Genomic DNA, 12,316 nt, shown 5'->3' with positions numbered 1-12,316 from the left:
TTCACTCACTAGAGCTTCTAATTCAAATTCCAAAGTCTTTTTCTTTGCTTTCAGTACAACTATGTCCTCTTGTTCTTTGTTTCTTTGATTTAGTAGTTCTTGCCTTCGATTCCTTTCCCATTCAAGTTGTCGTTGCCTTTCAAGTTCCCGTTTTGCAGCCTGTGACATTTACAGACAGACAATTTATTAATTTTTCAGCTTTTGCACTATACAATGTCTCTTAACAAAAGTAACATCTAGTAAGTCTTTCCTTTTAGGGATGAAATATTATTAAACATTACAAGCAATCATACTAAAAACCAAAAAATTTATAAAAGTACAATATTCCTTCTATGGGAAAAAAGGGAATATTTAAAATGATTGTATTTACATAAGATGAGAACTGACAGGATCATTTCACCACTGGAATTCCATTCCTTATGCTTTCAAGAACACTTGATGTGCTACACAAAAAGTGCTCTTTCTTATTTACTGACTGATGGAGTTTGGATGTGTTGTCCCCTCCAAAACTCATATGGAAATTTGATCCCCAATGTGGCAGTGTTGGAAACTGACTGAGTCATAGGGGTAGATCCCTCATGAATGGATTAATTCTCTCCCTGGGGGAGGGGGATTAATGAGGGAGTTCTCGCTCTACTAGTTCCCTCAAGAGAGGGTTGTTTAAAAAGACCCTGGTACCTCCCCTCTCTCTCTCTTGCCATGTGATCTGCTTGTGCCTGCCAGCTGCCTGACGCTTTCCGCCATGAGTAGAAGCAGCCTGAGGCCTGTGCCAGATGCAGCTGTCTCAGAATTGTAAGCCAAATAAATCTCTGTTCTTTATAAATTACCCAGTCTCAGGTATTTGTTATAGCAACATAAAACAGACTAATACACTGACTCACAAAGAAGAAGGAAAATTTCATTTCCTTGTTACCACAAAAGCTTCTGTAATTTCTTTGGACATGTCAGTTCTCCTCAACACTGACCCCGATGACTGCTAGATAGAGCACATATCAGAACACCTGGCACTCTTTATTGAAACTGCCTGTGACTTACTGGTCTTTCGACCACACTGAAAATATCCTGGAGGACAGGTAGAGTATCTAGTCACCACTTTACATACAGCACTAATGATGCCTGGCACATGGTAAATGTCTATTAAGTAAGTTAAAATAAATATTCTAACATGTAATTTTTTTACACTAAGAAGGGAAGGTTGACTATCTTTTGGTTGTCCATTATGAAAATTAAAATCTTGTTAGTATCTGTGTATAGCTGCCTGAATAAAAGGCAGCTTATGGCTACAAGCTTTCTAAAGCAATCATTAGGAGAGAAAGCCAATGTATTATTTTTTTATAAAGAAAAATTCCTCATCTTTCTATTTCATACACACGAGAGAATCATGGTATTGCTTCTGTAGCAATATACTAAATTTGGAAATAAAGACAAGAGATCTGGCTTGGACCCTATCCAGGTATGGGACCAAATTTAGGAAGCTTGGCTTGTAGAACAATATAATGGGTATGATATCATTACAGTGGTTTTTAAAAAAAATTACAAAATGCCTACCCTCTCCAACATATAAACCTTTATATTTTTTATATGGGTGTATAAATACAGAGAAAAAAGTATAGAAAACCACTTATAAGACTGTTTAGTCAAAAACTTGTACATAAATGTTCATAACAACATTATTTATAATAGCCAAAAAGTAGAAGCACCTCAATAACTGATGAATGGATAAACAAATGTGGTATATCCATATAATGGAATATTACTCAGCCATAAAAAGAAATAAAGTACAGATTTATACTACAATGTGAATGAATCTTGAAAACATTATGCTAAATGAAAGCCAGGCACAAAAGGCCACAAATTGTATGATTCCATTTATAAGAAATATCCAGAATAGGCAAATCTATAGAGATAGAAAGAAAATTAGTAGTTGCAAGGGGCTACTGGGAGAGCAGAATGGGGAGTAACTGCTTATTGAGTAGGTGTTTTTTGGGGGTGATGAAAATGCTATGGAATTAGATAGTGGTGATAGCTACACAACTCTGTAAATATATTAAAACTATCGAACTGTAAAAAGGGGAAAAAAGACTGTATTAATAGATCAATAATAATGAATGATTCTGAGACAGAGAGATATTGAGGGAGAGAGAGCCCACTCACACACTAATTACAGGATTGCTCCATAGCCGTTTACCTCTCTCCTCTCAATTTCTTTCCTCCTTTCTTCCTCTCTCTGCCGTTCTAGCTCCCGTTGCTTTTCCAGTTGCTTCTCCAACTCCAGTTGTCTTTTGCGCTCTTGTTCCTGGCGCTCCCGCTCTTTCCTTTCCTGCTCTGCCCGCTCCAGCTGTGCCAAGCGCTCTTGCTCTTTGCGCTGCTGCTCCAAGAGAGCTTGTCTTCGTTTCTCCAGTTCCAGATTGCCACGTTCAAAATTCTCCCTCTTCTTATCTTCAAATGTTACTTTAAAACAAGAAACAGATCGGACAGACTTCCCTCACATACTGTCATCAGGGACTAGAGATCAAAGATATCAAGCATGTTTTGGTGTTCTTGTTCTTCTTGTATTTTTGGTGATTTAGAGGAGGAAGCATCCTCTTTACCCTGACACCTTAAAAGTCCCTCCACCACAGAAAGGAATGAAGTAATGATACATGCTACAACATGGATGAATCTAAAAAATATTGTGCTAAGTGAAAGAAGCCAGACACAAAAGGTCATGTACAATATGATTCCATTTATATGAAGTATCCACAATAGGCAAATCTAAAGAAACAGAAAGCAGATTGGTGGTTACCAGGGTATGGGAGCAACGGAAATGGGGAGTGACTGGATATGGAGTTTTCCTTTGGGGTGATGAAAATGTTTTGGAACAAAATAGAGGTGGTGGTTTCACAGCATTGTGACTGGACTGAATGTCTGTGTCCCTCACCCCTCAAATTCATATACTGAAGCCCCAACTACCCCAATGTGATGGTATTTGGATATGGGGTCTCTGGGAGGTAATCAGAATTAGGTTAGGTCATAAGGGTCCTCCTTATGAGATTAGCGGCCTTATAAAAAGAGGAAGAGAAAGAGATCTGTTTCCCTCTGCATGCATGCACCAAGGAAAAGCCATGTGAGGACACAGAGAGAAGGCTGTTGTATGCAAGCCAGGAAGACAGCCCACACCAGAAAACGAATCATATGGCTCCTTGAATTTGGACTTCTAGCCTCCAGAACTGTGAGAAATAAATTTCCACTGTTTAAGCCACCCAGTCTATGGTATTTATTATGGCAGCCCAAGCTAACTAAGATAGCCACTGAATAGTACACTTTAAAATGAACAATTTTATATTATGCTTATTTCATCTCAGTTAGAAAAAAATCTGAAAATCTCTAAACATTTTTTGTTGTTGTTGAAACACAGTTGATTGTACATATCTGTGAGATAAACATCTTTTTTAATTCCAGCATCTGGCACTATTTCTAGTACAAAGAAGGCACATAATAAATGGCTGTTGAAAACATGAATGTCCAAATGAAATATTCTGATTATATTGCTTCCTGTTCAAAATCTTAAATAAATGCCAACTACCAACAAAAATTTCTAAATTCTAACAATTCCTGTCCTTATCTGCCATTGAGAATTTACTCCTGTTGCTATCAACACCTGAAATTATGTATATGTGTAATGAAACTTCACATTGCACCCCGCAAATACATAAATAAAATGAAACTTTAAAAAACAAAATTAAAACAGAAAATTATAAAAACAAACAACAACAACAAACAAACCCCTGAAATTCTGATGTTCCTCACTTCCAATTATAGTGTCCCTATTCATCTTTAAGTTGCAACTCAACTGTGATCTCTTCCACAGAGATTTAATTCCTGTGTCTTTCCTAGATTATGCCAACCAGCCACAAGTATGTTCTGCTGTGCATGTATAATACTCTCAAGGAATTTATCACATTTATAATGATTGTTTATATGAGCTTTTTTTCGGCAGGGAGAAGGGGCAGCTGGCCCATATGGAGATCTGAACCCTTGACCTTCGTGTTACAAGGCTGCACTCTAACCAACTGAGCTAACCAGCCAGCCTGTGATTGTTTATAGGGATGTCTTAAATCCAAGTTTCTAGAGGGCATAAACCATGTATTATGAACATTTAGATTCTCTGCTTAGTCAAAACACAGCCTTGCACATAGAACATTCGCAGTAAGTATTTCATCCGTGAACAAAATTATTTTAGAGAATAAACTAAGAGAGCTAATATCCTGAGCAGACTAATTAGCTGCCAAGCACTTTAAACGCAGCAAAATGACACTGACAAGGTATTTAACATAAAGAGACTCCACAATAAATTTTATTTGATTCTTAGTATCATTATCATCTCATCATTACTAATTCATGGTCATCTTAGACTATTTTAATAGTATGATAGATTTATCATTATAAATAAGGATTATTTAAAACAAGCTCACATTAAATTTAAAACAGGTTGCTGCTATTAAGGAGTTTCCAATACTCCTAAGCAACTCCCTTAACATTTACCAGTTTCTGGTATTCTATATTCTATAAATAATATTTATAAAATTTCTGTTTAGCACTATGCAATCAGATTTCAAGTTAAAAGTTAGAACAAGGGTGCATTAGCAGAGTACATAATGTTCCTATTTCTCTACATAGATCCAAATCCAAAAGCATAGTTGAAAGGGTCTCTTCCTGACTAAAGCCAGTTAAAAGAGCACAGCAAAAATGTCAAAAGCTAAATTTATTTTTACTGCCATCTTTGCCTCAGAGATAGAAAATCTCTAATATGATATAACTTAAATATAAAGACTGCCTTACCAGGTAATTTCTTTTCTAATTGTTGCTGTTCATCTTCTAAAACTGGTTCCTCTGGTAACCTCTGATCTACAGATGCTGAGCTTATGACAGATACACCACTGCCTGATCGAACTCTTCTGTAATTGTGGGGAAAAAAAGAAAAAGATTCACATAAAGCTGTCTAGGTAAAACTGGATACATTTTGAAAAAGAATTTTCAAAGATTATACCATAGTCATGGAGCAAATTTCGTTTATAGTGAGGAAAAGATAAAGATTTGGTCTTCTCCATTTATAAAGAGGTTTTTTTAAAATGAGTATTCGAACAACATCAGACTCTTGAGTGCCAAGCTTGTTCAAAATGTTTAGAACTGCCACCAAAATTAAAAACTCCAAAGGACTGAATTAGTTAATAATCATAAAGTGGCTAGAAACAACACCTGGGACATAATAAGGACTCAGTGTTACTTGCTATTATCATTACTCTCTTAAGCAACTTTAAATTTCTCCAAGAGAAGATCAGCAGCTCAGCTAATTGGCAGTATCTCTTCCCTTTACAAAGTCTCTCCATCTCATCCCTTCATAAACACACAAAATGTTAGTACTTCATAGTTCTTAAAACAAATCACTTAGCTCACTGACTAGTTTCACTTTATACCTTTAACCTGATCTTTGAAAACAATCTCCCTCTTTCTTTTTAATCAGCTTCCAATGATAAACGTCACTTGCAGTGATTCCTGCAGCTGTGGGATTTCACAGGCATACTTCCTCAGCTACCCGTCACTTCCTACATAGTCATACTTTCCTTAGCTCACTCCTGTACCTCGGATGGGATGACAGCGATGGTTCTATTGCTTTCATTTTAGGGGGATTTTGCTCCAGTCTTTCCTGAAGTTCAAGGACTCAGGACAGAAATTCTTATCTTTCTTTCATTCTTCTTTGTACTTGTAAGATCTCATATCCGTCTTTTATGTTTAAAGCCAGGAGAGAGAACTGTCTAAGACAGTGTGTGTGTGCATGCACATGTGTAGGTGGGGCATCAGGTATGGCAGATTATCTCCCAAATGGACCTCAGGGGACTCTCTTGCCATCTCTACTGACACTGTGTTTCAGACCAGGATCATTTTCTTTAATTATCTTCCTTATTATAACTTCTACATTGCCAGTATTTTTGTTATCCCTTAAATATGGAGAATTCATAGTACAATCTCCTTGCTTTATTTTCTATATACAGGTTTATATGGTTTCTCTTTCAATGCTAGCATCTGTTCCTAAAATTTCTGGTGAGCTTTGATTATACAGGTTGGTACAAAAATCAACAATCATTGTTTTAGTAATATACTACAAGTACTTTGAAGAACAGAACAGGCTCAGGATTAACAGAGAACCTAGATAAAAAGATTCTCTTGAATTCATGGATATTTCATTTACTTGCCAGGAATGAAAATCACTATAAACACACAGTCAACAAAGCCAAGTTTGAAATTTACGTACTCAGCACACAATTTCTTACAAGAGCCAAATGTTCCTTACCTAAAGGAAGGTGGAATGTATTCTGGAGGCAGGACAGGTGGCAGTGGTTGGCCAGACATAGCTACATCAATTAAGTGCATAGCCAGGATAAATTCTTCTGCTGTGAGTTTTCCATCTTGATCAATGTCAGAAAGATTCCTATTTAACAAAAAGTTCACTGTAGTCCAATTTCATGAAAATTCATGCTTCTTACTATTCATGAGTGATTTAAAAGCTCTGTTTTCTTATTCTGACCTTAGCCTCAGTTTGTAAAAATAGTACCTATTTCACACTGTTGCAAAGATTAAATGAAATATTTCATACAGCTGGCAAGTTGTTCAGCATTCAATAAATGCTTACTATGATTATAATGATACTCTGCTCAGTCCTTGCAAGTCCATTTAAAATATATCACAATCATATTCTACATATTTTTAAATGCTATGCTCTAGACGAGGGATTGACAAACTATCGGTAAAAAGTCAGACAGTAAATACTTCGTGGTTTGTAAAACATACAATCTCTGTCATGCTGAATTCTGCCATTGTAGCGGTAAAGTAGCCATAGAAAATATATAATGAATGGTGTAGCTGTTTTTATAATAAAACTTCTTTTATAAAAACAAGTGCAGCCAGTTTCCCGAATCTGGCCTACACCTGTTTTTATAAATTAAGTTTTATTATAAACAGCCACACTATTCATTATACATTCTCTATGGCTATATTCAGATTTGGGACACCACCCAATCTAGACTTACAAGGGTGGATCTTTATGTCCTCCAGCCACAGAGTCAAGATGTCTCCTCTTCTGCAATTCTGGGATGCGATCTTTATCACTCTTCACAATGAACTTGACAAAGTAGCTAATTAAGCAAACAGATTTTCCTAGCATCTCCAAGAATATGACTTTACTTTAAAACTTCTGGACAACAAAAGAAGATGCAAGATAGCAACACATCTACTCACCAGAATGTCAACAGGTCAAATGTTACATTAGGAAACTGGCTTTGCCAATGATAAAAAACAAACTTTCCTCTTTATTCTGAAATTTCTTCAGGTGCCATAAATTTTTTAAAAATTAAGGTATAATATCCATACAATAACATTCACCCTTTTTAGAGTACATTTCTGCAAGTTTTGACAAACATATTCAGTTGTGTAACTACCACCACAATATATAGAATAGTGTCAGCACCACCAAAAATTCCCATGTCTCCTTGAAGTCAACAGCTCCTGGCAACCACTGATTTCTTTTCTGTACCTGTAGTTTTGCCTTTCTAGATGTCAGACACCCACCTTTAAACAGAACAGAGCCACAAATGAAAATCCCTGCCTGTTCTTCCTTATTCTCTTCCCCTTTTCATGTCCCATCATTCATCACTCCTTGGTAAATCAGATAAGAAGGCAGTTGAAATTCTTAGTTGTTTTTCCCCATACTTGATATATTATAGCTATAAACATTTAATTAAAAAGGCTTTTTAGTGTGTAGGATAATATAATAACATTCTAAGGAGAAACCTCAAGTGTTTTCCAAAGAGGGCAAGTTATAAATGAGAAATGTATAATAAACATTTCTATGTATTCTATTGTCATGAGAACAATTTAATAAACTGTCAATCAACCTCCATAAATGTTAGATCTTAAGTTTAGATTTCAGAGGGCCCTAAGATACTAGCACATACCCAGACTTAAAGAAGTCTGGTGTGCCATAGATGTAAGATGCTTATTAACTCATCTGTTCTACTGCCAAAGGCAGACTGTTTAATAGAAAGCAGGAGGGGAGAGGAGCGGCAAAGGGACTAGCACTTGAGCTTGGTCACTTGTGAAGCAGCCATAAAAATGTGCCCTGCGGCTTCTGGTCAAGATGGCAGAATAGACAGTCACCAGTGTCACTCTTTGCCACAAATCAACCAATTTACAACTATAAAAAAGCAATGACAGCCAAGCTGGGGCCACTAGAGCTCAGCGGAAGAGGAAGAGAGACCTACAGAGTGCATGAAGGCAGGAGAAGCCACGGTGAGAGAAAGAAAAAACCACTTGGACCATTTCAAGCCCCGGCTGCATCCAGGCTGGAGCTGCTGAGGACACGGAACAGGAGCCAGGCAAAAGCTACAGCTGTGCCCTCTGGATGAAGTTGCTTGGAGGCAGCAGGGGAGAAGAGGGCCTTGGTGACCCTCAGGATGGCAAGACCACTAATAGGGTTCCTGTGGACTCACATAGGAGTGAGGAGCCATAACAACTGAAGCAAAGGAGCCACTCAGAGGCCAGTGAGTCATTGCAAGGGACCAGCGCACGGCCTGTCCCACGGGAAGTGTTTGCAGCACGAGAGGTGGGAGAGATGGGCCCACCGGGAGAACACTAGGGCACAGCAAGGACAGCTGATCTGCACCCCTATCAGTGAAGGACCACTCCAGAGGAGACTGCTCAGGAATACAGAATTGCATGGGGTGCAGTTTGATGAAAAGACTCAGGCCTAGAACAGAGTTTCAGATCTCTCGATAAAGTCAACCATTAAAACCTGAGCTGCACAAAAAAGCTTCCCTAGGGAATCAGCAGCAAAGCAGCAATATAGCTCAACCACACAGCTCAAGTACTGGTCTCCACAGGAAGCTCACCCATTTTTTTTTTTTGTCCTTTTTGAGACCAGCCGCACCGCACTCAGCCAGTGAGCGCACCGGCCATCCCTATATAGGATCCGAACCCGCGGTGGGAGCACTGCTGCTCTCCCGAGTGCGCCATGAGCTCGGCCCAAGCTCACCCATTTTAGAAGTAAGCAAAGGACAATGAATTAGTTCCAGCACAGAGTTTAAATGGTAGGAATAGCAAATAATCCAAGACAGAACTGAAAGCAAAAAGAAAGTACCTGCAGGAAGAGACAAAGTTCCATATTACCTAGTAAAGGTCTCATTTCACCAAAGAACACCTATAACACATAGAAGGACTGGAAGTCCCCTGGGCTACTAAGCCATAAAGCGGGTAGGGCCAGGGGTCTCAACAATGCCCCCTGACACCAGCAACCAATCCCTAGGGTGGGGGATGAGGGCCTTGGCCATGGCCCACCGACACAGCCAGCACAGCTGCAACCACTGAGTCACTACAGGAAGCACCCCGGGATCTCCCAAGCCAGGGGGGTGGGGGACCTAAGGTCTCACCATGCACCCACACACACCCACAGCCAGTCTAGTGGGGACTACCAAGCTGCTGCAGGCAGGAAGCCCCCAGGCTCTCCCAAGATGGGGAGGTGGGGGCTGAGGGCCTTGGCCACACCCCCCCATATGTGCAACGGGCCCAGGGATGACCACCAAGCCTCAGCAAGAAGGGCCCCAGGTTCCGGAGATGGGACGGTGGGGGTGAGGGCTTTTCCACATCCCCCTGACATCTGCACCCAGCCCAGCAATGACCAAGCTGCTGCTGGAAGCCCTGTGGTCTCCCCTGTGGGAATGAGGGGGGTGCCACAGGCCTCAACCCCACCCCTCCTCCTCCCTCCTCCTTCTTCCATCCCATTTCCTTCCCCTTTCTCATCTCCCCCTCCCTCCCAACGGCTCCACAACATCCTAGAATGTAAAAAACAATATTAATAAAATTTCGTTTTCTTTAAAAAAAAAAAAAAAGTGCCCTGAAAGAAAATAATGAACTTAGCATGTGAGAAGTAGAGACCAGGTTTACCTTCCCGACACAATCATCAACGCATAACTAAAAGATGCACACTTCTAAAGAAACCATTCTGGTTAACATTTAAATGTAAAGAAACCTATAGGATCTAGGCAATGCTCATCAATAGCTATTAAAAATCATCACAAAATAGAAAGACATTATGTGCCTCCTGATGAAAGTACACAGTAACAGCTTTGGGGCTATCTTGTCAAAACAAACAAACAAACAAACAAAAAACAAAAAAAACCTTAAATCTGAGCGGTGGTTTTCAGCTAGGGATGATTTTGTACCCCAAGGGACATTAGTCAGTATCTGGAGACATTTTTGACTGTCACAACTGGGAGTGAGGGCATGCTACTGGCATCTAGCAAGTCAGGGGCAGAGATAGTATTAAACATCCTGCAATGCACAGGATAGCCCACCCCCCTGACAAATAATTATTGGGCCCGAAATGTCAACAGTGCCAAGGCTGAGAAACCTTACTCTAGATCTAATTACCAATTTACAGGAAATACAGGAACAAATTAAACAACACCGCAGATATGCAATCATCAAAAGTTAGGCCATTAAGAAACTATAGGATACATAATCTGGTCTGTTTTTATGGGTTTGGGAGATGCAGACTGGGAGGAAAGTGGACAGCAAAACAAGGGGAATTTATAGATTAAAGAAGACTTACAACATGTAACAATCAAATATTGCAAAGCATAGATTTACTTCAGTCCTGATTTGAACAAATAAACTATAAAAAGATTATGAAACAATCTAAGGAATTTGAAACTACCCAATTAACTTAATGATAAAGATGAATAGTAAAATGTTTAGGTAAATTATTGGCATTATACGGTTATGTTAAAAAAAAACCTTTATCTCTTTAAAGACACAGCTGAAATGTTTGCAGATGAAATGATATAATTGATATTTGCCTTAAAATAATCAGGAAGAAAGAAAGGAGTACCAAGACTGGACATGAGTTGAGAATTGTTAAGCTATGTTATAAGTTCTTGAGAATTCAATGTATTAATTTCTCTGCTTTTGTATTTTTCAAAATAAATAGGGGTAAAAATAAGAGAGGCAATCATCACAACTCAGTGAAAATTAATCATACTATAAATATCGCCCCCATAAATAACAATATTAATCTAAAAATCCATGAGGGCATACCAATCTAAGAAATAAAGTTTCACTTTATACAAACCAAAGAACTTTTCACTTCTTACCAGATTGAAGCCAGCTGAGCCTGTGGTAAACTTGACTGCATAAGAATAGTTCTTGCTTGGGGACCTAAACAGAAACCAGGCAAAAGATAAAAAGATGAGCTAGCAAATACTGTACAGGAAGACCAGGGCTCTGCACACGTGTACTACACAATCTCATGCAATCACAGTGCCTTAAACAGTATTTGCTATCATCCTAGGGGCTTTTTAAAAAGGAAATTAAACCTCAATGAAAAAGGAAGAAACACAAAGTACAGCACAGCATCTGACACATACTCAATAAATTTTTGTTAAATGAATGTTTAATAAAGTAGTATGTAAGATTAGACTTTCAAAGTAAAGCCTGCACCTCTGTCTAGATGACCGTCTCTATTTATATTAGGCTTTTATTTACAAAGCTGAAACTTATTCTCTCTAAATCTAATATCTTCTGCCACTGCCACTGCCACTGCCTGCTGCCTCCACCATGATCAACACCAGATGAATGCAGTAGAAGATTCAGAGACTCTTAGAGAAGGAGGGACTATAGAGGGATCTCTAACTTTTTCATTGTATAGACTTAAGAAAGAGGGAAAAAAAAAGGCAAGTTGCTCAAGGTTGCACAAATGGCTAATATCACAGCCAGGACTAGAACACACTTCCCATGTTAGGGAAAAAAAAAAAGAATTCCTGGAATTTCAACTCTTCTTTCAAAATCAACTCTCATTTCTTTTTTTTTTTTTCCTTTTTGTCTTTTTTCGTGTCCGGCAATGGATCGCAACCCTCAGTGTCGCACCCAAACCGGACCGGGACCGGCAACGGGATCGCAACCCTCGGTGCCGCGCCCGCACCTCGCTCAGCCAGTGAGCAGGAACCGGTCTGTATGTGGGATCCGAACCCTCGGCGGGAGCGCCGCTGCACTCCCAAGCAGCGCACTGTAGCAGTGCACCACCGGGCCGGCCCTCAACTCTCATTTCTTAAAATCCTCATAAATATCTTTATTTCTGGCATGAAATTAGCCCTAGGTATCAGACAAAAGTACAATGAAAGATTTTGAGTGTTTAAATAAACCAGAGTCAGGGACAGAGAGAAGAAAATGTCTTATTTCCAGCACTGCCTCTCAAGGTGTAGTCCCAGGAAAACAGATGAACCAAAGA

General features: G+C 39.1%; 1 protein-coding gene across 2 annotated transcripts in view; it reads right to left on the bottom strand.

Moving 5' to 3' along the window:
- Window positions 1–12,316, bottom strand: part of ITSN1 (intersectin 1 (SH3 domain protein)) — a 146,014-nt gene that overhangs the window by 100,867 nt on the left and 32,831 nt on the right. For both annotated transcript variants that reach the window (XM_008570921.1, XM_008570920.1), the window contains exons 8-12: window positions 11,184–11,247; window positions 6,332–6,469; window positions 4,822–4,937; window positions 2,189–2,451; window positions 10–159 (exon numbers count right to left, since the gene is read on the bottom strand). In XM_008570921.1, coding sequence (XP_008569143.1) covers window positions 10–159; window positions 2,189–2,451; window positions 4,822–4,937; window positions 6,332–6,469; window positions 11,184–11,247 — 731 coding nt within the window. The remainder of the gene's footprint in view (window positions 1–9; window positions 160–2,188; window positions 2,452–4,821; window positions 4,938–6,331; window positions 6,470–11,183; window positions 11,248–12,316) is intronic.

This window comes from Galeopterus variegatus, unplaced genomic scaffold (assembly GCF_000696425.1).
Source record: "Galeopterus variegatus unplaced genomic scaffold, G_variegatus-3.0.2 Scaffold643, whole genome shotgun sequence".
NCBI lineage: Eukaryota > Metazoa > Chordata > Mammalia > Dermoptera > Cynocephalidae > Galeopterus > Galeopterus variegatus.
This window is presented reverse-complemented; position numbering and strand designations above follow the sequence as displayed.